This window comes from Mirounga angustirostris, unplaced genomic scaffold, assembly GCF_029215605.1.
Source record: "Mirounga angustirostris isolate CCGP_5_RB_7025 unplaced genomic scaffold, mMirAng1.0.hap1 SCAF_14, whole genome shotgun sequence".
Lineage (NCBI taxonomy): Eukaryota > Metazoa > Chordata > Mammalia > Carnivora > Phocidae > Mirounga > Mirounga angustirostris.
Genome location: NW_026991722.1, coordinates 65,645,806 through 65,673,149, shown reverse-complemented (window position 1 = coordinate 65,673,149; position 27,344 = coordinate 65,645,806). Strand labels below are relative to the sequence as shown.

Sequence of the window (27,344 nt, the reverse complement as noted above, 5' to 3'; positions counted from 1 at the left end):
CAAATAAATAAATAAAATCTTAAAAAAAAACAAAAAAACCCACAACGCCCATTGTGAAAGTAATTAGATTCAGAACTATTCTAAAATGTATTTTGGGGGCGCCTGGGTGGCTCAGTCAGAAGAGCATGCAGCTCTTGATCTCAGGGTCAAGCCCCGTGTGGCATGTAGAGATTACCTATATAAATAAAAACCTTTAAAAAATAAAATAAAATGCATTTGAGCAGTGGCAACAATATTGACATGTTTATAACATTATGAATAAGATACTTCCTTTATGAGGCACCTGGGTGGCTCAGTTGGTTAAGCGTCCGCCTTCAGCTTAGGTCATGATCCCAGGGCCCTGGGATCGAGTCCCACATCGGGCTCCCTGATCATCAGAGAGCCTGCTTCTCCCTTTCCCTCTGCTGCTCCACCTTCTTGTGCGCTTTCTCTCTCTGTGTCAAATAAATAAATAAAATCTTAAAAAGAGAGAGAGATTCTTCTTTTACTATGTAAAATACAAATGCAAAAAGCAGCTATTTATAATATATATTGTCGGGTGCTTGGGTGGCTCAGTTGTTGGGCATCTGCTCAGGTCATGATCCCAGGGTCCTGGGATCGAGCCCCGCATCTGGCTCCCTCTCAGCAGGAGGCCTGCTTCTCCCTCTTCTACTCCCTCTGCTTGTGTTCCCTCTCTCACTGTCTCTCTCTGTCAAATAAGTAAATAAAATCTTTTTAAAAATAAATAAATAAAATAAAATATATTGTTGATGCAAAATGAACAAACCTTTTAGAATCTCTAAAAGAAAGAAAGAGTTTTATTTGGGCCCAAGAGAGGACAGCTGCCCAGGACACACAATCTTCACAAAGAAGAGAGTGCTCCAGGGAAGAAACACTTGGTGTAGAGTTATATTGTTGTTGTTGTTGTTGTTTTACATAAAAAGTTACAAACCATTAGAGAAAAGACATTTCAGAAAGTTACAGACCTTATCTTAAGCTTTTATTATGTGTAAGGCTGAATGACTTCAGTCTCATGGGAACTTAGGGAGGTCTTCTTCCTTATGTTTGAAATGGGTTGTTGGGGTTTTTTTTTTAAGATTTTTTTTTTTTAAAGATTTTATTTATTTATTTGACAGAGAGAGACACAGAGAGAGAGGGGACACAAGCAGGGGGAGTGGGAGAGGGAGAAGCAGGCTTCCCGCGGAGCAGGGAGCCCGATGTGGGGCTCGATCCCAGGACCCTGGGATCATGACCTGAGCCGAAGGCAGACACTTAACGACTGAGCCACCCAGGCGCCCCTTATTTATTTATTTTAAAGATTTGTATTTATTTATTTGTCAGAGAGAGAGAGCACAAGCATGGGGAGCAGCAGAGGGAGAGGGAGAAGCAGGCTCCTCACTGAGCAAGGAGCCCGATGTGGGACTCGATCCCAGGACCCTGGAATCATGACCCGAGCTGAAGGCAGACGCTTAACGACTGAGCCACCCAGGCGTCCCTGTATTTATTTATTTTAGAGAGAGATGATGCAAGTGGGGGTAGGGGTGGGCAGAGAGAGACAGAGAAAGAGAGGGAGAGAAGCAAACTCCCCGCTGGGTGCAGAGGAGCCCGATGCAGGACTAGATCCCAAGAACCCCCGAGATCATGACCTGAGCTGAAATCAAGGGTCAGATGCTCAACTGACTGAGCCACCCAGGCGCCCCCAAAATGGGTTTTTATGGATTGTCAACAAAGCAGATATACAATGTGTGCCCAGGACAGAAATAGAGCCCATGCTTTGAAGTTTGGTCAAGTCATTCTGACCTTGGTAAAAGTTAAAGTGTAACTTCCCTGAGACCCCAGGCATAGGGCCCACAAACATTAAAAGGACTGAATCTGAGCTAAGATATGCATTACTTTTATGGAGAAAGTCATAATACCGTTTTGAAAACCGTTAAAGTTGACCTCAGAAATATACCATGTTTATGATAAGACGCTAATACCTTAAAGATGTCATTTCTCTCCCAAGTTGATCTGTAACTCAAATGTAATCCCAGTCAAAACTCCAACAGGATTTTTAAAGGAGGCTCCATGCCCAATATGGGGCTTACACTCAGGACCCTGAGATCAAGAGTCTCATGCTCTACTGATTGAGCCAGCTAGGCACACCCAGTAGGATTTTCTTCAAACTTGACCAGCCAATTCTAAAATTTACAGAAAGAAACAGAGTCCAGAGTAGCCAAGACACTTTTGAAGTGGTAAGACTCATTGACAAAGGTACCAAGATTTTCTATAAAGCGACATCATTGAAGACTATAGGGAATTAATTTAACACCAGACAGACGTACCAACAGAACAGTGGAGTCTAAACTTGATATATGATCGAGTAGTGGGGAGAGAATGGACTATTAAATAATGATGCCGGAACAGTCTACCCACAGGCAATTCAGATTGGACCCTTATCTCATGTCATACATAAAAATTAATCCAAGTGGATTAAATACCTACATGTGAAAAACTTTCAATAGAGGGCGCCTGGGTGGCTCAGTCATTAAGCGTGTGCCTTCAGGTCATGATCCCAGGGTCCTGGAATGGAGCCCTGCTCAGCAGGGAGCCTGCTTCTCCCTCTCCCTGCCCCCCTGCTTGCGTTCCCTCTCTCGCTGTGTCTCTCTCTGTCAAATAAATAAATAAAATCTTAAAAAAAAAAAAAAGAACTTATTAAACTCAACACCCAAAGAACAAATAATCCAATCAAGAAAAATGGGCAGAAGACTTGAACAGACATTTCTCCAAAGACATACAAATGGCCAACAAATACATGAAAAAGTGCTCAACATCACTCATCATCAGGGAAATGCAAATCAAAACCACAAAGAGATACCACCTCACACTGGTCAGAATGGCTAAAAATAACAACATGGGAAAGAACAGATGTTGACAAGAATGAGTAGTAAGGGAAACCCTCTTGCACTGTTGGTGGGAATGCAAACTGGTGCAGCCACTCTGGAAAACAGTATGGAGCCTCCTCAGAAAGTTAAAAAATAGAGCTACCCTACGATCCAGCAATTGCACTACTAGGTATTGACCCAGAGGATACAAAAATACACATTCAAAGGGGTACATACACCCCAATGTTTATAGCAGCATTATCAACAATAGCCAAACTATGGAAAGAGCCCAAGTGTCCATTGACTGTTGAATGGATAAAGAAGACGTGGTGTAGATATAGATATAAATATATAGATATATCCGAATTGGGTGTAGAGATTACTTAACAATAAAAGCCTAAATAAATAAATAAATAAATAAATAAATAAATAAATAAATAAATAAAAGATTTTATTTTTTAAGTAATCTGTACAACCAACGCAGGGCTCGAACTCACAACCCCAACATCAAGAGTCATGCCCTCCACTGACTGAGCCAGCCAGGTGCCCCCCAAAATAAAATCTTTAAAAACAAAGTATAAAAATTTCTGCCAATTGAAACCAGGAATACAAGCCCCCAGCAGGCCCCACAATTAGATATATGGCTCCTAGCTGCCTCTGATCAGAGTTAAGTAGCCCTTAGTTACCGTTTATTTTTTACTTATTTAATTTTCCTTAGTTACCATTTAAAGAAACCTTTTTTTTAATTTTTTTTTAAGATTTTATTTATTTATCTGACAGCGAGAGAGTGAACACAAGCAGGGGGAGTGGGAGAGGGAGAAGCAGGCCTCCCGCTGAGCAGGGAGCCTGACGCGGGGCTCGATCCCAGGACCCCAGGATCATGACTGGAGCTGAAGGCAAACGCTTAATGACTGAGCCACCCAGGCGCCCCTAAAGAAACCTTTAAAGTGGCCTCAGGAAATAACATGAAGTTGCTTCTGAGAAAGTGTGTGGGATGCTATTCTGCCTGAGGTGACAACCATAAGGCCCTGCGTGTGCAAAAAATAGTCATTGTTTGCAGCTTAGGAATAGTCACAGGATGTAGACCTTCTGCCTTTGTACTCAAAAGGTGACTGATGCAATCTGGCACCAAGGTTGTGCAATCCCAGGCCCTTGAACCTGAAGGACTGCCTCACCACCATCACACCAAAGACAGACAGGGTGACGCCAAGAGTGACAAAACCATTAAGGAAAGAAATATTAAAAGCTGACCTAATCCCTAACTGAATGACCCCAGGACCCTTACTGTGAATTTTCACCCTTTAAAAACACCTGCTCTTGCGCCTGGGTGCCTCAGTCTGATCTGCCTTCAGCTCAGGTCATGGTCCCAGGGTCCTGGGATCAAGTTCCACATCGGGCTCCCTGCTCAGCGGGGAGCCTGCTTCTCCCTTTGTCCCTGCCCCTGCTTGTGCTCTCTGTCTCCCACAAAAATAAATATATAAAATCTCTATTAAAAAACAACAACAACCCTGCTTGGCTGCACCTGGCTGGCTCAGGGAGTAGAGCAAGCGACTCTTGATCTCAGGGTGGTGAGTTCCGGCCCCACGTTGGGCATGTTGCCTACTTAAAAACACATAATTAAAAAAAAGAAAAGGAAACGGAAAGAAAAGAGAGAACGCCCTGCTTGTAAGCCCTCAGGGAATTGGGTCTTTAGAGCATTAGCTCCCTGTTCTGGTTGGCAACAATCCAATAAATAGCTTTTTGATTTCTTTGCTGCAAACACTCAGTGGGGCACTTGTTGGCTTTGGTTCACGTGAGGCAGATGAACTCTTCTTCCATTAGGTTATACAGTCAACAAGAAAAAAAGCGCAACTCCATAGAAAAATGGGCCAAAGGTATGAATAGGAAGGGGCGCCTGGGTGGCTCAGTCAGTTAAGATATGAATAGGCAGTTCACAGACTGTGAGAACTGAGGGGCAAATAAATAAATAAATAAATAAATAAAAATAAACACACATAAAAGAAGCCGAAACTTATTAAAAGTAGAAAAATGCAAATTAAAGTTACAATAAATTATTAGTATCACTCCACACCACACCCATTAGGTTGGTATGTTTAAAATATGTTCAGGGTCAGGGCGCCTGGGTGGTTCAGCCGTTAAGCATCTGCCTTCAGCTCAGGTCATGATCCCAGAGTCCTGGGATCAAGCCCTGCATTGGGCTCCCTTCTCAGCGGGAAACCTGCTTCTCCCTCTCCCTCTCCCCCGTTTGTGTTCCCTCTCTTTCTGTGTCTCTGTCAAATAAATAAATAAAATCTTTTACAAATTTAAAAAATATATATATACATGTTCAGGGTCCTGTGATGGCAAAAAATTTTAAATGTTCTAAATACCCATTAGCAAGAAAACAGAACATGGTGCAGAGTGAAAATTAGTGGATTTAGGAGCACCTGGGTGGCTCAGTTGGTTAAGCATCTGACTGGATACCAGCTCAGGTCTTGATCTCAAGGTTGTGAATTCAAGCCCCATGTTGGGCTCCAAACTGGGTGTGGAGCCTACTTTAAAATAAATTTAAAGATTAGTGGATTAGAAGCTGTGCCTCCGAGGAGTTTATGAGGTTGAAATTAACGGCAAGTTTCGGTTTTATTTGATTTTTAGTAACCTCCACATCCAACGTGGGGCTGGAACTCACAAGCCCAAGATCAAGGGTCATCTGCTGTACCAACTGAGCCAGCCAGGCTTCCCTGAGACTAGCAGAAAACTTAAAGTTTGTTTTTCAGAGACCTACTTCTCTCTGGTCAGCCCATATTTCTTTTCAGATAAGGTTCAGCCTATGAACAAGCAAGGCCCTGCAGTCCTCATCCAATCTAGGACCCCATTCAGTTAACACTGGCTCTCAGAAGATATGCACAGCCCTCTCCTTGTCCTATAGGTGACGACCCATTGTCAGGGGCCTCATTTGGCCTCATTTTATTTATTTATTTATTTATTTAAGATTTTATTTATTGGGGCGCCTGGGTGGCTCAGTTGGTTGAGCGACTGCCTTCGGCTCAGGTCATGATCCGGGGGTCCTGGGATCGAGCCCCACATCGGGCTCCCTGCTCCGTGGGAAGCCTTCTTCTCCCTCTACCAGTCCCCCTGCTTGTGTTCCCTCTCTCGCTGTGTCTCTGTCAAATAAATAAATAAAATTTTTAAAAAAGATTTTATCATTTGGCCTCATTTTAACGTCAAGTCTCCACCCAAAGTGAACGTGAGAGGTATGTGGCCTCTACGTTTGCTCAGTGCGCATGCTCCGTGCTCCTTCCTTCCTCATGAATAGTCACAAATTTCCCCGCCCTTTTCATCAATATGTAGTGCCAACCCCTGTGATTATAGAAACTGTTCTGAAGTTAGGCGGGGAGACCGGTTTTTGCGCCGGCTTCCTGTCTCTTTGCTTGGCCGCTTTGCAACAGACCTTCTTCTCTGCAAGAGCCTGGTGCTGGGGTGTTTGGCTTTTCCGTGGCACGCGAGCAAATAAACTTTTCAGCTCGGTAACAAGTATGGCGACTGCAAGGGGACTCTAAATCCAACTGGGTACTTTTGCCGGTGGCTGCTTTGCCCCGTGTGGGGGACTGGGTTCCGAACTCTCTCCGCACGGCAGAATCAACCTTCGGTGCTTTCTAGTTTTACTTTGGGGCAGAGAAACTTGCTTGGGGTTCGGAAGCCATCCCTTGGGTGAGTAATCTCGGTACAGCAGTCAGTCGACTGCTGATAATTTTCTTTGTGTTCGACCTCAGCCGAGAGGCCTTGGGTAAGGAATTTTCCCTTTGGTAGAAAGGAAAACAGGAGTTACTCTCACAGAGGTTCTCTTGGCTATTTGGATTTCTTGGAAAACTTGTCTTTGTGAGAGTGGCTCTGTGTGAGCTGCTGAGAATTAGTATTGCAAATACGAAGACAAAATGGGAAATAAGAATTCAATCCCAAAGTGTACCCCCTTGGGCTGCATCCTTCGGAACTGGGCAGTGCTCACCAATGAGTTCATGATGAAGAAAGAGATGATATTTTTCTGTAATACTGCCTGGCCACAATATTCCCTGGATTCGGGAGAACGATGGCCTGAGAATGGTTCATTAAATTATGATACTATCTTGCAATTGGATTTATTTTGCAAAAGGGAAGGAAAATGGTCGGAGATCCAATATGTACGATCTTTTATGTTATTATACCAGAATAAGGAAATTCAGAGAAAATCAGTGATTTGGGCGCAAAAACAGAGTCCCCAGAAGGAGGTAATTTCACCTGATTCTCAAGCTAGGATAGATGATTCATTACCCATTCGGTTAAATACTGCCACTCCGTCACCTCCGCTTGGAGGGGCCGGGGCAATTGTCCCAAGACATTCGGCACCTCGGGCCCCAACTCCATCCCCTTCCCCTCCTGATGCCGCAGGACCGCTAGTGGTCTCTCCCTGTCCTACCTGCCAGGTTACCCCCTTGGACCAGGGGGCCACCCAAATTCAGGCAGGGAGATTACCTTTGGGTCAGTCGCTGATCAGAGTTTACGGGAACGGGCAGCCACACGGTTTCATCTTTGTACGTCCCCTGTTTTCCACCTCCGACCTGTTGAATTGGAAGACCAACATGCCTCCGTACCTAGATGACCCTATCAAAATGGAGAATTTTTTTGCCTCTATTTTTGCTACCTACGATCCAACTTGGGCAGATATTCAGACGCTCCTAAATTTCTTCCTCACATCAGAGGAACGTAGTATGATCTTAGAACAGGCGCGCGCTGAAGCTGATAAGATGCACGAGGAAGCACCGTATACTCCGGTGAGAGCTATCGGATACCTGGCCATACCCACAACCGACCCTAGGTGGAGCCCTAATGATGTGGGGGATAGAGACAAGCTTGAGCATTACCGGAGCTGCATCCTTAAAGGGCTGAAGAATGGAGTCCCCAAACAAAGAAGCTTAAATAAAATTCTGCATGTTAGACAGAAGCCTGACGAGGACCCCTTTGACTACTTGGAAAGAATGTTTAAGGCTTATCGGCAGTATGCTGGTATACACCCAGAAGCTCCAGAGAATCTACAAATGGTAAATGACACCTTCATAAGGCAAGCTGCCCCTGACATTCAAAAGAAATTGCAAAGAGTGAGAGGGGCTTTAGAAATGCCCACATATCAGTTGGTTGAGATTGCTGTCGATGTTTTCCGAAACCGAGACGAGGTCCGGCGGAAGGAGGAAGAGCGCAGGATGTGGCAGGAGGCAGCCTTGCTGGCGGATGCCTTGAGGCAGGTGTGGTCAGAACCTCACCAATGTCCAAACCAGCTTGGTGCCCGTCCCAAGGTAAGATACCCGAAGCCCTCAAATTCTAGATCCAGAGGCCACCCCACTGTAGGACCACACCAGTGTGCCTATTGCAAACGAGAGGGACACTGGAAAAAGGAGTGCCCCTCTCTGAATAGGTATCGTGAAGGTGACTATTAGCCAACCTTCCAGATGCCCCCACTCTCCTGCCCTCCCCCCATCTCGCCCACAAGAACTATCCAGAATCCATGGGGCCCAGAGACTCCTAACAGCCCTACAGCCTTCACTGAAATTTCCCACGTGGAGCCCCGGGTCACCTTCTTGGTGAACAAGACACTTAACAGATTTCTTGGTAGACATTAGTGCTACCTACTAAGTACTGAATACCAGGGGCCCTGGGTGGTTTGGGTGGTTTGGGTGGTTCAGTTGGTTAAGTGACTGCCTTCAGCTCAGGTCATGACCTCGGGGTTCTGGGATGGAGCCCCACACCTTTTTTCCTTATCCTGTAAATTCCTCACAAATGTATTGTCTCTTTGTCTAAAATGTGTAAAAACTGCCTGCCTGGGTCATGCTTTGTCTCGATTTCATTATTGGGCTTTGTAACAAAGGTTTGGGGTTTTTTTCTCCTGTCCTGTCTCATGTAAATTGAATTCTTAGCCCAGCTGGAAGACCTTGGGGGTAGGGGAGGAATTTTCCCTCCCCAGTAGTTAGCATAGTGGGCAGGATACTTTATTTCTGCTGGGCAACTGCTCGCCCCAGACACTGCTACCGCTGAGATCCTGGGACATCTGACAATACGGCTGGCAGAAGGTAAGATTTTTTACCGTGTGAGCCTTCTGGAATCTCTGTCTGCGGAGTCTAATGGAACAAGAATGGTGAGAAGCTTTTTTACTCTCTCTAAATTTAGATTAGCAGGAGAAAATATTGTGGGACTGCTTCCTTGGGCTTAGCAGCTTGTGGGAAAGAATTGGCAGCACACTCTGGTTGCTGATCCATTTGCTCCCAGGGATGGTCTTTGTTGGTCTGTGTCCTTTGTGTCCTTTGTTCATAAAAAGGAATGACCGTAGGGCTGGCATAAGACCCTAGAAGTCTGATTTTTCGAGCCAGCCTCACAGACTGCTCAGTTCCCGGTTCTCACCAGACCATCGTCTGTTTGAACAAACTGCTGTGAGTCCCCTATATAAAAACCAGATGGAAGTTTTTCCTTTTGTCTTGTTCGATGTCCTAAGAGCTTGCCTTTGTGTCCAATGAGAACATTCTCTCCGGTCTCCATCATCCAGAGGGTGCACTGACTGGGGTGCACCTTGGTGCCCAGTCAAATAAGCTGGGGATCCTGGACACACAGTTACAAAAAGCATACTCTGCCCAGCCGTGCCACCTCTCAGGAGAGTTTATCATAAGTCGCAGCCCGTAAGGGGCATTTGTGGTCTCAGGGGTCAGTGCGAGAAAAGTCCCATTCCCATTAGTGCCTGCCTGCTGTCACAGATTAGCGGGTCTGTGACTGGAGGCATCTCAGATTTGTGGGAGGCCAGAGACGCGGTGTTCACCACATCATCCTCACCACCTACGCAACTAAGGTCTTTGCTTTCTTAGATTATTTTGGGGGAATAAACTTTTGGATCTTGGGGACTACATCATCTGTGCCTTGTCTAGAGGCCGCTTAGGTTTTGGGTTAAGCCATCAAAAAGCTTATTGGTTTGAGTCATTACCGAAATTAATAAGATCCTATCCACCAATGGCCAGATGATAGATCCTTTAAATTGGCTGTATTTAAATAAGTAATTAAATATTCTTTAGAGAGAATTCTGAATTGTCTAATTAGAATAACAGCTAACCTTGGGTAATGTGATGTGATGTTCGGGGTCTGAGAGTCAACAGTCAAGAAAGAATTCTTGAGAGGTCTTCAGTGCAAAAAAAGGTGGCTTTATTAAAGCATGGGGACAGGACCCGTGGGCAGACGGAGCTGCACTGGGGTCATGAGGAGTGGCTGATTATATAAGTTGGGAGGGGGTAAGTCTCTAAGGAATTTGGAAGCAAGATTTCCAGGACCTTGAGAGGCTAGCTGCTATTAAGATAAGGGCTTTGAGGGCGCCTGGGTGGCTCAGTTGGTTAAGCGACTGCCTTCGGCTCAGGTCATGATCCTGGAGTCCCGGGATCGAGTCCCACATCGGGTTCCCTGCTCAGGAGGGAGTCTGCTCCTCCCTCTCATGCTCTCTGTCCCTCATTCTCTCTCTCGCAAATAAATACAATCTTAAAAAAAAAAAAAAAGATAAGGGCTTTGACTACTGTCTAGTAAACCCTTAGTCATGAGACCCTTCACATATGTATCAGTGGGCCATATGCTTGGAGGATGGTTGCTAGCATGTATCTTGGAGAAGTTTCCAAAGGCATTTTCATATGTTAAAGTAGACTTACAGGACCCTGGAGGTCGGGCTAATGTCAAGCTAAGGTTGACTTTCGCTTTTAGCAAAGTATTAACATGGAGGCAGTTGAGTTCCTGGTGGAAGGCCCTCTGCCTCTCTTAAGTACTTGTGAAGGGGCTGGAAGTCGTAGGGCAATTTAATTTTTTCCACATTTCTTTTGCCTTTGTTCTCCACATCACTAGGGACTCCCCTGACAAGATAAAAGAACAAAAATTAGACTTAAGGCAAATCAATGTCCACACCCACTGAAAATTCCCCTTCTTAAAGTCTGGCCCCATTCGCCTGTTTTAACTTTCCTTGCCCTACAAGATTTGCAGACAGCACTCCAGCCTAATCTCTAGGTTCTAAGTATACAGATTACTCTTGCAAATGCCGAGAGACAGAAAGTGAATTCAGCAGAAGCCCCTGGGACGCACGGAACGGCTCGCTTTGCTATAATCAGGCTCTGCCAGCTTCAGGCATTTCTGTACAATAACTCTTACAGATGTATCCTACACACAGCTCCCCCGCCCAACACACACACGCAGACTCTGCGAAGGATTCCTATCCCTTGAACAGCCACAGATCTTTTAAGTGATGAAGCCCTTGTTCCTCCACTTTCAGAATATCCTACCAAACTTAGAAAGGAATTTTTATTTACTTATTTTTAAAGATTTTATATTATTATTTTTTTAAGTCATTTCTACACCCAACGTGGGGCTTACACTCACAACCCCAAGACAAGAGTTGCATTCTCCACCCACTGAGCCAGCCAGGCGCCCCAGAGAGGAATTTTTTTTTTTAATTAATAGCTAAAAAAACTTAATAAAGGAATTTTAAAAATAAATTAAAAATTAATGGTATTCACAACAGCACTCACAAAGACCTTGACTGGCTGCCACAGGGAGTTTTCTGGCCCAGGATTGATTACACTGTGGTTATTAGGCAGGCCCCATGGCCCCTGGAAGAATGCCTCCCCTGCTTCACAGAGGAAACGGGACCAAAATTTCTCCTAAGCCCTCCTACAAATGATCTCCCAAAGGTCAATACTCAGAGGCTGATAGAAGCCAACGTTAAATTGTGTACTCAGAAAGAAGGCTTTTGTTAAATTGCTTTATAGATTTTAGAAGGCAGAAATCCTTTGATTTCCATTTTTGTTAAAAATCTCCCTGATTTGGGGCACCTGGGTGGCTCAGTTGTTAAGCGTCTGCCTTCAGCTCAGGTCATGATCCCAGGGTCCTCGGATCGAGCCCCGCATCGGGCTCCCTGCTCGGCGGGAAGCCTGCTTCTCCCTCTCCCCCTCCCCCTGCTTGTGTTCCTGCTCTCGCTATCTCTCTCTCTGTCAAATAAATAAATAAAATCTTTAAAAAACAAAACCAGTGTCTCAGACATCGGTTTATTGCACATGGGGTGCACAGATTTGCTAATGGTAACAATTTTTGTTTGCATCTGTCTGGATATGTCTCTCTCTATATACATAGAGAGAGAGAGAGAGAGAGTCGTACCCAGATACGTAGATCTAGATCTAGATATATAGATATATCTGATCTCTTTTCTCTACCTCTGGATCGTATTGCTAAAATTAATTTGTAAAAGGGTTTTATTTACTTGGTTTGAAGGCAAATGCTTGTGTAAGGATTGGGCATTCTAAAATTCTCAGAAAGTGAGAGACTACCCCAAATATTTTTCAAATTCAGGTGATCTGGGAAAATATTTGGTACTAAAGCTAATTTAAGGTTGTTGGTTTAATTTAAAAGGAAATGGCTTAATGTTATCAACATTAAAACTAAAACTTTTATTCTGCCTGGATTTACTAAAAGTCAAATAAGTTGATGTGATCTCTGTTACAAATTGAAATAATCATAATAGTTTGAGGGGTGCCTGACTGGCTTAGTCAGTGCAGCTTGCAACTCTTGATCTCAGGGTTGTGAGTTCAAGACCCACATTGGGTGTGGAGATTACTTAAAGAAATAAAATCTTCAAAAGTAATAATAATAGTAGTTTGAAAGTATGACTGACTTTGTCCGATGTCTCTTGAAGTTTTTATGGGTAATTTAAGCATAAATGTTAAGAACAAGTAAATTAAATAGATGTAAAGGGGTTGGGGGCGGTGCCTGGCTGGCTCAGTCAGTAGAGCACGCAACCCTCGATCTCAGAATTGTGAGTTCAAGCACCATGTTGGGTGTGGGGCCTACTTTAAAAAAGGCTGGGGGGGCGGGTTATAGGGAAACTTTTTTTTTTTTAAAGATTTTATTTATTTAAGAGAGAGAGTGAGTGAGAGCACGAGCCGGGTGGAGGGGCAGGGTTAGAGAGAGAAGCAGACTGCCTTCTGAGCAGGGAGCCCAATGCCAGGATCATGACCTGAGCCCAAGGCAGCCGCTTAACCGGCTGAGCTACCCAGGCGCCCCTGTAGGTAAACTTTTAAATAGCTTCCAGAATCTTTGGTAACCTTGAAACTTCAAAGTTGTACTGTTAAATGCTGAGTTAAGTTAAATTCATTTAATATCTGGGCTCATCTCCAAATAAGATAAAATTATAAACATTAAACACTAAAAGATAGGTTTATCTACTTTTGTCTTAACTACACAGAGAAACTAAAGATAAATTTGAGTGTTAACAAAACCTGTTTGTGCTTTATTAGAAGCTTATACTATGCAAAACAAACAAACAAACAAACACATGCTTCTGAATAATGAAATGTATTCATAAATTTGTCAGCCTAAAGAATTCTAATGTAGGGGCGCCTGGGTAGCTCAGTTGTTAAGCGTCTGCCTTCAGCTCAGGTCATGATCCCGGGGTCCTGGGATCGAGCCCCGCATAGGGCTCCCTGCTCAGCGGGAAGCGTGCTTCTCCCTCTCCCACTCCCCCTGCTTGTGTTCCCTCTCTTACTGTGTCTCTCTCTGTCAAATAAATAAAATCTTTAAAAAAAAGAAAAAAAGAATTCTAATGTAACAGTTCACAATTGAGTACTAATTAAGTTTCACTAGAAATCAAGGTTTCCATGAGTTAAGAATTCTAATATCACTAAAACTACTGGAAAAATAAGGGAAATAACTGTATGCAAGGAAAGTAAGATACGTGTTTTTGGTTAAAAAAAAATCTAAGAAGGGCGCCTGGGTGGCTCAGTTGGTTAAGCGACTGCCTTCGGCTCAGGTCATGATCCTGGAGTCCCGGGATCGAGTCCCGCATCGGGCTCCCTGCTCGGCAGGGAGTCTGCTTCTCCCTCTGACCCTCTTCCCTCTCATGCTCTCTGTCTCTCATTCTCTCTGTCTCAAATAAATAAATAAAATCTTTAAAAAAAAAAAAAGAAAATATAAAAAAAAAATCTAAGAAATGAAAAAATATTTTTGTTGAGAGAAAGTTTTTTTTTCCTAAAGTAAGGCTAATTATTTAAAGAGGGAAAACAGGACAAAATCTGAATGTGAAAAAAAAAGTTGTAAAAGGCTTATTTAAAAAAAAACAAAACACCTTTGGAAGGGAATTTTATGTGTGGTCAATAGTGGCTAAGGTTAAAATAAGTGTATTTTAATATCAAATGTATTGCTGATGCAAAATTAAAATTTGTTTTTTCTCTCTGTTAAAAGGGAAACGTTTTATTAGATTATTGGTTTGCTTTTTGTAAACAGTTTTCTGTTGAAGATTACATTAAAGATTACCTTTATAAACACCTGTATAAATACCTTTTTATAAACAAAGATTCTATGTTTTCTCTTTATCAGATTTTTGATTATTCAAAAAAACTGAGTCTTAGTATTAAGAGCTAAGTTTTGCTCACAACTATGTATCATCTGTAATTTCCTTTGAAATCTTTTATTATCACTTTGGTTAAATAGATAAATATTGTCTCCTAATGATCTCTAATCTAATGACATGTTTCAACCTTTTGATATATTGATTTTGATTAATGAAATGTTCAAACCTATTGATATTTTTTGACATACTTCCCAAAGTCAAACTCTAAAATAAAGTCTTTTGACCACAGTATAAATGAAATGTTCCAGAAGGCCCTGGGAACATTTCAAGAATTTTGTGAAGGGGCGCCTGCCTGGCTCAGTCGGTAAAGCCTGCAACTCTTTATCTAGGAGTTGTAAATTCGAGCCCCACATTGGGTGTAGAGATTACTTAAAAATAAAATCTTAAAAAAAATTTTTTTTGTAAAAATGAAACTAATGTGGCTTACTTGTTAAGTTTCATGGGAAGTATTGTCAAATAAGTGAAACTAAACCTTCTTAGATTATGTTTGCATAGATATGTTATTAAAAGAAGTGTTCTAAAAATTGTATAAAACTCCTGGGAAGGGGCGCCTGGGTGGCTCAGTCATTGGGCGTCTGCCTTTGGTTCAGGGCATGATCCCAGGGTCCTGGGATCAAGCCCCGCATCAGGCTCCCTGCTTCGCGGGAAGCCTGCTTCTCCCTCTCCCACTCCCCCTGCTTGTGTTCCCTCTCTCGCTGTCTCTCTCTCTGTCAAATAAATAAATAAAATCTTAAAAAAAAAAAAAACACAAAACTCCTGGGGATCTGATATGTCCTAACATGTTATTATCTTGAACTGTTGTATGTCACAGAAATAAGCAGATTTTCTTATCAATTGCATTGTAATGGACTCTAATCAGATCTTTGACCATGGCCTTTAAGTTTTATCATTTACAGACAATTATAGTTTTACTCAGATGCTTTTTAAAAAGCTTTCTGCAAATGTGCTTCCGTTGAAACTCATGGGAAGAACTCTGAGTACAGGTTTCTTATAACCTTAAGATCATTAAACTGAAGTAAGAATTTCCGGGACTAGTCAGAAAACTGGATTCAAGCAGAAGAATTAATAATATAAGACTGAATAAACTGAGGAAGATAATTATAATTTTATCACATTTTTGTTGAAAACATTGCTGATTTTTTTTTTAAGTTTTGTTTTTCCTGATTTAAAACTGTTTTCTCTTAAGCTGTGGCTTACAGCAATTTGATAAAATATTCCTTTGTAACCAAATGTGAAACAGTTGTCTTTTTCTCCCTACCTGAAACCCTCCAGAATTCAGAAATTCTCAGTGAATATTCTTTGTTGTATGGTAATTATAGTTATTTGCATAAGTGCAGTAAGAATGTGTTCTCCTTATAACAAGACATCATTGGAAAGAAACACTGGGGGTTTTTTCCCAAGGCTTTGCTGGAATGTCATGTTTGAGAGAGACATGCATAGTCTCAGATATGACCAGACAGCTTTAAGGAACTAAGGTTGACTTTACAGAGCCAATAAAGCCCCTTGGAAATACCAGCCTGGTACCTTCTTACAGAGTTCCCAGCAGCCTCACCAGGGAGTAAAGAAGGTCACTTCCTGGCAGATGCAGGAACCTCAGAATATGCTGGGGACCTCGAGAGAGAGGAATTAACCCAAATCTATAGGTACTGCAGGCGAAGTATGATGACAAGTATTTGGCTTGGCTCCTGGCCTTGAGAGGCTATTAAAAGTTCAATCTAGAGATTCCTTATGAAAAATTCCAGTAAAGCAGATTTAAAAGATCCTGTATGGTCAACTACTATTCTTGCTGCATTTATGTCAATAATCAAGCCAAGTTGTTGGTCTTTTTAAACTAGACTTATTTTGCAAGCAAATTAGTCTTGTTTTATCTTTGGCAAAAAGGAGGGTGATAGAGAGAAAATATGTTTCAGTAAAACACCTATGTAAATATTAAATTCTGATACCGCTCATTATATACTGAATTAGATCCTGATTTCCTCCAATGACTGGCTACACAAATGTTAGTCTCCAAACTAACATTTTTTAAGTTTTTCTTCCACCTTCTGAGTTGGATTCATTTAAGAAGTAAAACTGCCCTTTTTCCAGAAGCCCTGCAAATTAAACATGACCAACCTGATGTAAACTTCAGGGAAATAACCACAACGGCTCATGCACAGACAATCCTCATGCCTATTGCTTTGTGAGCCCTTAGAAGATCACCAGAGACACTCCACCTACAAACCAGGAGAGTCTCCGTCAGATCGTCACGACCTGCTGTCACTCTGAAAATGCTTCGAGCCGGACATCTGGAAATCTTGAGTGCCTGGCCTAAAAACTCAAAAACTGGATTATGATTTGATCCAGTTATTAACCACCATTTTTCTTTTATTCCATTGATGGGCCTCTTCTTGATGCCCTGATTGTTTAAACAAATAGGCCTAACTTCAACCACATACCTGCTTCACCACCTCCTGAAGTGAAGTTAATGAAACGGACCTATTGTCAGAACTGAGACCGATTCAATAAGACGGAACAATCTGCCAATTCAGCTTTTAATATACAAAACTCCCAGGGAAGTTTCAGAGGGGGTACTGTAGGGGCCAAGGGCAGGCTGCTCCCAATTGTGCCATTTTGTCTTATTGGTTCTTTTAAATAAACGTTACTTAAGAGACAATCTATGCAATAAGGACTCTCAGAGCCTCCTCTGTTCCCCTGAAAGCAGGAAATAAATCTTCCATGTGAAAGGTGCCCTCCCTTTACAAAGAAAAGACATCTTTATCACCAGAGGTAGGGACAAACCTTGTTACTTTGTTACTGATCTGCTGTCACCCTAAATTCTGCTTAGAATTCCTGACTAGTTAAAGCTCCCAAACACCTGTTTTCTTTATCCTGTTTCACAAATGTATTGTCTCTTTGTCTAAAATGTATAAAACTTTCCTGCCTTGGTCATTTCCTTGGGTCTTGGTTTCATTAATGGACCTCCATGAACTTACAATAAAACTTGTTTGGTTTTTTTTCTCCTGTTAACCTATCTCATGTAAATTGAATTCTTACCCCAGCCGGAAGACCTTGAGGGTAGAGGATGACCTTTTTCTCCCTGAAACCCTGCATTCCTCTAGTTTATACGGGCTCTCAAAGCATGTACATAGCCCCCTCCCTTGTCCAAAGGTGACAACCTAACATCAGGGGCCTCATTTTGCCTAATTTCAATGTTAAATCTCCACTCCGAAGTGAACAGATGTAGGTTTGCTCAGTGCGCATGCTCTATCCTTCCTCATTAATAGTCATAAATTTCCCCGCCCTTTTCATCAATATGTCTGTGATCCCAACCTTTAAAATCATGTTCTAAGCTCAGGTGAGGGAAACAGAGTTTTTGAGCCAGCCTCCTGCCTCCTTGCTAGGCCGCTTTGCAATACAGCTTTCTGCAAATGACCGGCGTGACACGGTGCTTTGTGTCCCTTGCGGGTGGCAAACAAACTTGTCACTTCCGCAAAAGATCGCGCGCCCACCCCTGTGTGGGAAGCAGCTCAGACCAGCTATTCAGCAAAGTGCTAAAAGGGAACCCAAACCACTGTTACCTAAGAAAATTCCACCAAGGAAATTTGGAGATCTAATTGGCTTTATTCAACGATTCATGAATGGGCAACATCCCATCTGAGGAAGTAGACAGGTGTTCCAAGGGGTTGTACAAAATGGAGGGTTTTTATACAAGGACAGTAGGGGCAAGAAAAGTTCTTAGCAAAAGAAAAGTCTTGTTCCAGACGAGGCCGCTTTCTAGGGGGAAAAGCAAGTTGTCTTATGCAGATTACCTCATCTTTCTTTGGAGGGTAGAGAGGACCCAGGTGGCCAAGTCATTGATAATGATTGAAAGATTATACTAGATTACTAACTGACCAATTTAAGGCTACGTTTCTGGAGGAGATTGACATTGCCATTAGAATATGTATTAAGCCCCCGGTTTGGGAAATCGGTCTAAATGGGGCCTGTGAGTGGGTGTGGGTGTGGGTGTGTGTGTTTTAAGATTTTATTTTTGAGTAATCTCTACACCCAACATGGGCGAACCCAAGATCCAGTCAAATGCTCTATCGGCATTCCCCCACCCTCACGTTTCTGGGGGTTTGTGTTTTTTTTTTTTAACACCATGTAGGAGAGGCAGAATTTTACCTCTACCCTCTTAGAGTTTTTTCAGGAGAAAAGTAAATGACATAAGGTCAACAGGAGAAAAGCATACAAATGTATTTAATACAAGTTTCATGTGACATGGAAGCCTTCAGACCCAAAGAAATGGCAAAATCTACATGCTTTTATACTAGGTTGAACACAGTGAAACAATTGTGGGAAAGTAAACTATGTGGGGAGGCTTAAGGAAGATAACTATTTTAACAAGGTCTAATACAGAATTCTCTTGGTCTGAACTTCTCCATAAGAATGTTATTTCCCTTCTGCTCCAGGGAGGATATCTTCTTTTTTTTTTTTTTTTTTTTTAAAGATTTTATTTATTTATTTGACAGAGTGAGACACAGCGAGAGAGGGAACACAAGCAGGGGGAGTGGGAGAGGGAGAAGCAGACTCCCTGCCGAGCAGGGAGCCCGATGCGGGGCTCGATCCCAGGACCCTGGGACCATGACCTGAGCTGAAGGCAGACGCTTAACGACTGAGCCACCCAGGCGCCCCGGGAGGATATCTTCTGCATGGAATTTCACCTCCTTTTTTTTTTTTTTTTTTTTGAGATAAAGTGAACGTGAGCTGGAGGGAGAAGTAAGACTCCCCGCTGAGCAGGGAACCCAATGCAGGGCTCAATCCCAGGACCCTGAGATCATGACCTGAGCCCAAGGGCAGACGCTTAACCGACTGAGCCACCCCCGTGCCCCCATCTCCTGCTTTTGATGGAGGTAGTTACACAAGAACTGGAGGCAAGGACGGTGATAAATAATGACACATTAGAAGCCTGAGGGCAGGGTGCCTGGGTGGCTCAGTCCTTAAGCATCTGCCTTCAGCTCAGGTCATGATCCCAGGGTCCTGGGATGGAGCCCCTTGTCGAGCCCCTGCTCAGCAGGGAGCCTGCTTCTCCCTCTCCCTCTCCCACTCCCCCTGCTTGTGTTCCTCCTCTCGCTATGTCTCTCTGTCAAATAAATAAAATCTTAAAAAAAAAAAAAAAAAAAAAAGGAAGAAGCCTGAGAACACAACATCCTGACATTGTGGCTTCCGACACCTGGGGACTGACAGACGGAGAGCCACAGGTGCAGAATGCAGTCTCTTCTTCAACCTCTGCCCCAGGGTAACCTAGAGCTTCTTTATATTTACATTGCAGTTCACACACACACACCCCATGGGAGAAAATGGCCATGACTGTTAGGGCAAGAACGTTTTAGGGCCAAAAACTCCCCCTTCCGACCGGTAAGAGGAGTCCTTCAGATGATTGTCAACAACTTCAGGGGGACACCGCCCTAGCTATGACCAAACCAGACAAACCCTTAGCCCCAGTGCGTTGCCACCCTTGGGCCCGCCCACTGTCCATCTTGAGAGTGTACTGTCCTTAATAAACTGCTTTGTGCTTGCTCCTTTCCTTCTGGCTGTCTTTATTCCAGCGTGATCCTCATGTAAATCTTGCGGTAAATCTTCCGTGGGGAGTCCAAGACCTGAGACCTCCAGTCACACGACGCAGACTCTCCCACCTGTAGCTTTTAAGAAAAAGGAAAGTCAGAGTGGTTTTTGGAGAGAACCAAGGCAAAAGAAATGTAGATAAAATTGAATTTCCTTACAACTTGCAGCCCTTTGATAGATACCTGAGACACACAGAGTGTGACTTTCCTCAGAGAATTCACAACTGCCTTAATGTTAATGCTTTGCAACCTTAGCTGGACAATAGCCAGGCCTCCAGCGTCCTGTTAATCCTCTTTGATATGAAAATCCTTCTGGGGACACCTGGCCCGCTCAGTCCGAGATTACACGACTCTTGATCTTGGGGTTGTGAGTTCGAGCCTCACTGTTGGTGTAGAGATTGCTTAAAAATAAAATCTAAGTACAAAAAATACTTTTGGAAACTTCCTCTATTTCTATTCACCCCCCAATTCAAAAGTAATCAATTGCTCCTCAAAATCTGTGCTATATGGATGGAGGTTACTGTGATATATCCTGCATAACTGACCACCCAGAACTGCAGGGGCACAGGCAGGCTAAGGAATGCTGTTTGTGAGACTCGTGCTGCATGAATGACCTCGGGAGCCTGATTATTTGAAATATATTAGCTGGCCTCCAGGTCAGAACTGGCCCTTCTGTTCTGGACACAGAGAGCTATAAATCTTGCTTCATATCCCCTCCTGCTCCAAGCTGGTCTGGCCCCTGGGAATGGAACCCGGGAGGGGAGGCAGGTTCCCATAGCCCCGTCTCCTTGAAAATGTAAAAACATGATAACATAGAAATGCAGTTCGCTCCAAACTCCATGTAGGGGAACAAATGTTTAACTTCAAACCCCGTCATTTGTCCTCTAAGTAGGGCCTTTATGGGGATGGTCACTCTGCCCAGGTCTCTCGGTTGGGACTCCTGCCCAGCTGTTTCCCCTGGGGCTTCCCCAGCTAATGAGGTTGGATGTTGTAAGTACCCGATTTGATGTAACTTTGTCCTATTCTCATTTACTGATATTACCCTTATCTACGTGCCAATTTCCCTTTCTGTTTCTATCAGATTTTTACGTCAATAAAGTGTTTTTCCCTTTCCAAACCGAAAGTACCGCTGTCGTGCATCTTTTTTTAGAACACAATCCCAGGGGTGCCTGGGTGGCTCAGTCGGTTGGGCGTCTGCCTTGGGCTAGGGTCGTGATTCTGGGGTTCTGGGACCCAGTCCCACATCCGGCTCCTTACTCAGGGGGGAGCCTGATTCTCATTCTGCTTGTGCTCTCTCTGTCAAATAAATAAATAAAATCTTTTAAAAGAGAGAATTTTTTTTTTTTTAAGATTTTATTTATTCATCTGACAGAGCGAGCACAAGCAGGCAGAGCAGCAGGCAGAGGGAGAAGTAGGCTCCGCGGAGCCTGACGCGGGACTCGATCCCAGGAGCCTGGGATCATGACCTGAGCCGAGGGCAGATGCCTAATGACCGAGCCGCCCAGGTGCCCCAAAGAGAATTTAGAACACAATCCCAATACAGCTCTTTCTGCCTTTGGGCCCTGTCGCCCACTGTACTTTAATAAAAACACCTGTTGGGGTGCCTGGGTGGCTCTGTAGGTTAAGCGCCTACCTTTGGTTCCTGGGATCTAGCCCCGAGTGGGGCTCCCTGCTCAGTGCAGAGTCTGCTTCTCCCTCTCCCTCTGCCCCCTTCCCCCGTGCTCGTTCGCTCCCTCCTCAAATAAATAAAATCATATTTTTTAAAAAAGATTTAAATTCTTTTTTTTTTTTAGTGGTTTTATTTGAGAGAGAGAGAGCACAAGCAGGGGGACTGGCAGGCAGAGGGAGAAGCAGGCTCCCCTCTGAGCAAGGAGTCCAATGCAGGGACTCGATCCCAGGATCCCAGGATCGTGACCCCAACTGGAGGCAGACGCTTAACCTACTGAGCCACCCAGGCGTCACTTGTACATTATTCTTTCATAACAAATTTAAATCAGGATGCTAACAAAAAGCTCACTGTAAAAATAAATTAAGTCAGATAAGCTTCCTCTCTGGACGCCTGCCTCATTCCCGGCCCCCCAGCGTAGCACCGTGTTAGCCACCACTTTGCCCGCTGGGCTGGCGTCGCCAAGGCACCCGGACACCGGAGAGGCTCGGGAAACAGACCGCGCTGGTCCCGCTTCGGCCCCGCCCCGCGCGGAGCATGCTGGGAGTGACGCGACCTCTTCACCACGCCCGCCCTCGTCCTGCACCCGGCTTGGTGCGCGGAGCCTGCTGGGAGGGGGGGGGCGGTAGTGGGCGGGTTGCCCTGGCAACAGGCGCCGCTGGCAACGGGCGGCCCGGGGCGTAGGGGCCGTTAGGCTCGGGTGATCCGACACCGCCACTGTGCCCAGCGCCTTCTTAGGGCGCCGAGTGTCTCGGTTATTGCCCGGCGGCCCCCCAGACTGGAGGGAAGGGGCGGGAAAAGCACCCGAGACTGAGGAGCCTGCCTAGTGCTGGGGAGCCTCTGAGGCAGGAAGGGAAGGGTCTGGGGGCCCCAGACTGTTTCAGACCCTGGGCAGAAGGGTGCCCACCGGGCGAGGGAAAGTAGCCCCTCCAGGCCTTCAGCTGGAGTCCAGAATCTCAGGTCGAGCGAGTGTGGCGTGGAGAGAACCGCGCAGGGTCCCAGAAAGAAAGAAAGAAAAAGAAGGGAGGACAGGAAGGCTTGAGGAGGGGTGGACTCAGTGTAAAAGTGGAGGGGGAAAGGGGGCGATGGAAGAGACTGAGCTGGGGAGGTCTCCCGGCAAAGATGAGCCTATGGCATCATTCCCCAGCCTCATAAACCCAGTCATTGAACAAACCCCGAAAGACTCCTACTAATTTTTGGAAGGGGTAAGGTCAGGGGAAGGGGGGGAGGGGCATATAGGAGAAAATTTTTAAAAAGCCCTTTTGACCTGAATCAAGAGCCTAGTTCTGGAACAGGAAGAGACCTCAGAGGTTGCTTTCACATGTAGTTGGAAGTCTGACCACAGCTCTTTCTGGTGCCTAAAACTCCCTCTTACCCACCCTGAGACTTACCTTTACCTTTGGGAGACTTCCTTTCCCGTGTGAGGAAGAGGAAGGGTCAGATGGACGGTGGCAATGCGAGGAAGGGATGCCAATGGGAGGTGAGGGCGAGAACACCATGGGGACCAAGCCTGGTGAGAACTAGACACTGAGAAATCTGTGTCATGAATACCCCTTCCCATTTCAGGGATTCTGAGTGTGGTGGACCAAGTGGACCGAGACTAGGAGCTCAGGAGAAGACTCCTCTGGCGTAATTCTTGTCGACAGGGAGACTTCACATGGGACCCACTTCTTGGACGTGGCCTCCCCTCTGTCCATCATTTGTTCATGCTTTGTTCATCCTTTGCCAGGGTGCCCTGGGGTCTCAGCCCTCCTCCCTCAGGGAGGATGATGGTGGGCATTTCCCTAGGGAATCAGCTAGGATTTTAGGTGAATGGCCCCTGGGCTTGCGTCCCATTACTGCTGATTACACCAAGGAACATCCAGATGGGGAGGTTATTGAGCTCCCAAAGTTTTCTGAGGCTCCTTTGTCATCTGTAAAATAATCACAGCTCTACCCTCTCCTAGATTGTTATAGAGACCTAGTGAGACACTGAAAGTGCCGTTAAAGGGTGGGGGGCCCTCAAATGCAAGGATGTGGTACCAGAAAGTTCCAGCCACATGGTTGGGGAGCCCCTGAGGAAAGAAGGGGCTGGAAACAACCTGTTCAGGCTGTGGCCTGCTGTCCCATTTGCCAGAAGGGCCAGCTCAGCTTCATCGGCTGCCAATCTGTTTGCCCTCATTCTCCCTGGCCCTGCTGAGTCCAGAGACCTGGATTTGAAACCTGGATCTGTCACTTACTAGCTGAGTGATCTTGGGCAAGTCATTTCAGCTTCCCTGCTTACGTAGAGCTAAGATGGCTTGTGAATGAAACCATAGAAACCAAGGCATTTCTGGCTCCTGAAGGATGTCCCCGCTGTGGGGGAGGGAGCCCCTGGCTGGGAATCTGTTAGAGACAGTTATTTTGTCACCAACTGGAATGGCCTTGGGACAAAGCACCACAGCTGGCTGTCTTGACCTCTTTTAGCCTTAGCACTGGCCTTGGCCTCAATTTCCTCACGTGTGACTTGGGGCTGATGATCTGGAGGAATCAGTAAGCTTAGGATAAGGAAGCTTTTCGGTCACGTTCCAGTTTAAATGCATTAAGTGGGCTTAAATGCATTAAGTGGGCTCTCAGTTCCAGAGAGCGGTAGATGGCATGACATGAGAACAGAGCCACGCAGAAAGTTTGGGGCCTCCTGAATAGCTGACCAATAAACACTGGGGGACATTGAGTCATAAGTGAAGAGGTGGTTGGAACAGGAGGCTGAACAGATAACCGGTTGGCACACTCAAAATGCTAAGTGATTCTTGTTTATGTAAAGCAATTACGAATTTTAGAAACAAATACAAATATCACAAAGTCAAGAACACCCTGACATTTTTATTAACTGCCAGACACAGCTTCACCTTGAAAATATTCCCTACTCCCGTATCTTTTGAATGCTGATCACCTTTATCTGACAACGATGTTGTAATATTTCCTACAGAGTGATTAGAAAGATAATTACATCTTTCCTTTGGCAAAAAGTGTCCCTGGAAGCCATTTATGAGCTAAGATAGCTGTAATTAAGTAGACTCACAAGTGACTTCAAAGCACATAAATAATCCCATTCAACCCATACATTAAGGAGCCACCCAATTTTACCTCCCTCCCCCTCCCCTGCCCTAGCCGCACCCAAAACCCCCACAGCTCCTCCCACAGGATTTTGCCTAATTTTGTGTTGACGTACAAGCTACCCCACCCACTCACCTGCCACACACACAGCAGGGAAGTTCCTGGGATTGGACCGCCCCCCCACACACACACCTCAAAGAACCATCCTCTGGACAGGAAGAAGGTCCTTAGCTCTGAGCAGGGTTCTCCCTGCTGAGCCCACCCTGCTCTCTCTCGCACACAGGAAGGTAGTCAAGCTGACCTTTGAACCACAGGTGCTCTTCCTGAAAGGGCAAAGGGTGAGGGCCAGAAAAGCCAGTTAGGGTCCCAGAGGGTCCTTGCAGATCCACGTGCCAGCTCCCTTGTCCCCGGCCTGTTCTGAAACAGGACTGTCGAATGGAGCTGTAGACCACTCATCCACAAGTATAAAAAATACATATCAGCAGGGGAGGGAAAACGGGTGAGAGAAAGCATAGAAGAAGAAGAGGAATTGGAAAAAAGGAAAAGGCGCGGGGGTTTGGAAGGGAGGGCAGTGGGAGGAGGGTGCAAAGCTGCAGGGGCCTGAGGGCAGTACTGCCCAGCGCTGTCCGTTAATTTGCTGTGTGACCCTGGGAGAAGCCTCCTACTTGACCTCTCTGGGCCCCGGTTTCCCCTTTAAAGTAGAGCTGCTAAGACCTACCTCACAGGGTTGTTGTGAGGATAACACGAAGTGATGTGGAAGAAATTGCTTGGGAAATTGGGAAAGACCACTCACACGGGACCCTCTTGTAATGCTTTTGGCCAAAGGGGGAAAGTAGAGTCAGCGGCCCTGGACCCAGGCCTGGGCCTTGCCTCTTTGGGAAAATCACCCTAGCCTTTACTCAAAGCTGACCCTGCCTTAGGAGGAGTAGCCCTGCTTGACAACCTGCCACACCCTGGTGCAGGTGGGTGCTCCCCGAGAGAGCACTGACAGCGAAGTCAGAAATTCTGAGCTGTTTGTGGGCACTCCAGGGCCCAAGCCCCAACTGGCCAAGGCCCGTTGGAGAAGCCTGGAAAACTGAGGAGTTGCTGTTCTGGTCTAGCCAGATCCCAGCTGCTTGGGGTAGCCCAGCTTGCTTCTGCAAGGGGCTCCAGGGAAAGGGACCAGGGGAGGCAGGGGACCAGGATGAGGAACCCTCCCCCCCAAAAAAGTGCATGCAGGAGGACAGTCAACAGAGACCGTGACAGGGAGGCCCTACGGCTGGACCAGGCACTGAGGAGCCAAGGGGTCCAATTCAGCAGGGGATTGCAAAGCCGAAGGTTCATTTCAGGCTCTAGGCCCACAGATCCAGATGTCACCACTGCCCAAGGACCCGGCTGCAGGTGGCTCTAAGGCACCCTCGGCCCTTGGCACCTTGGCCCATGACAAGGCAGGCCAGACCCCAAGAGGGGACCCGAAGAAGATGAATTGAACTGGTCCACTTTCGTTTCCCAAACTCGTGGGTCCGTGATACGGCTGCTGCTTGCTGAGCAGAGTGGAGGGTGAGGCTGGATGGGGAATGAAAAGGTCCCCCGGGGAGGGGGAGGCCGTGACCCATTCCATCCACTCCTGATTTGGGGGTTTAGTTTAGATCCCCCCCTCCTAGGCCTTAGGATGGGCGAGAACGCAGCATTATTGAACTCTCAAGGGCACATTGGACCCCAAACTAAAAATTCTCTCCCTACTCTTTCCCATCCTAAATTAGGTCCAACCTCAAAGTCCAAATGTGGCTCAGAGGTTGTGCAAAGAGATCAAATGACAAAGATGCACTAGTAAGAAAGTCAACGTAGAAATGCCTTCTCTCATTATGAATTTCCTAGGGTGAAATTCAAATTAAAAAAAATTCCCTTGGGCGCCTGGGTGGCTCAGATGGTTAAGCGTCTGCCTTCGGCTCAGGTCATGATCCCAGGGTCCCGGGATCGAGTCCCGCATCGGGCTCCCTGCTCGGCGGGGAGCCTGCTTCTCCCTCGGCCTCTTTCTCTCTCTCTCTCTCTGTCTGTCATGAATAAATAAATAAAATCTTTAAAAAAAAAAAATGGGGCGCCTGGGTGGCTCAGTTGGTTAAGCAACTGCCTTCGGCTCAGGTCATGATCCCAGGGTCCCGGGATCGAGTCCCGCATCGGGCTCCCTGCTCTGCGGGGAGCCTGCTTCTCCCTCGGCCTCTTTCTCTCTCTCTCTCTGTCTGTCATGAATAAATAAATAAAATCTTTAAAAAAAAAAAAATTCCCTTGCCCTTTTAGGTTCAAGTTCAAAGAAATAAAAACTGAAGCCTTAAGGGCAAAGGATGAAAGCCCGAAGCAATTCACAGGGAGCCTCGCTGGCTGTCGAAGCCCAGGGGTGTTAACTGCCCAAGGCTCCATGCCCAGCCCCACCCCGCACCCCAGCAGGCACGCAAGGGGTGGGTGGCTCCAGGAATAGGGTCCTTCTCCACATCCCAGCATTTCAATTAGACTCTGTCATGTGCTGAGCTTTTAAAAGACCCTGAAGGAGGTGGTGACACTCATAGGCCTGCCTGCCACAGGGACATCCTACAGCGGCCTGCAGGCTGCCGGCTGTCCCCAGAATCCAGTGATCAGCGAGCCCCATGTAGGCACCTCTTCCCACTGCCTCCAGACCCTGGTAGAAATGCCCCAGCAACTGATGGAAAATGGACAGAAAAGAGTGATAGCCCAGACGCCACGGCCTGGGAGTTTGACCTAGTGCGGAGAGTTAGCTTTAG

General features: G+C 45.6%; 1 protein-coding gene across 1 annotated transcript; it reads left to right on the top strand.

Moving 5' to 3' along the window:
• The first annotated feature begins 6,157 nt into the window (after window positions 1-6,157).
• On the top strand, window positions 6,158-16,918 carry LOC135362541 (uncharacterized). Its single transcript, XM_064578074.1, has one exon. It carries the CDS (start codon window positions 6,758-6,760, stop codon window positions 8,288-8,290), a length of 1,533 nt encoding a protein of 510 aa, XP_064434144.1. The 5' UTR covers window positions 6,158-6,757; the 3' UTR covers window positions 8,291-16,918.
• The last annotated feature ends 10,426 nt before the right edge of the window (window positions 16,919-27,344 follow it).

Excerpts from the sequence above, each read along its gene's own strand:
- LOC135362541 (XM_064578074.1), top strand. The coding sequence starts at position 6,758 with ATGGGAAATAAGAATTCAATCCCAAAGTGTACCCCCTTGGGCTGCATC.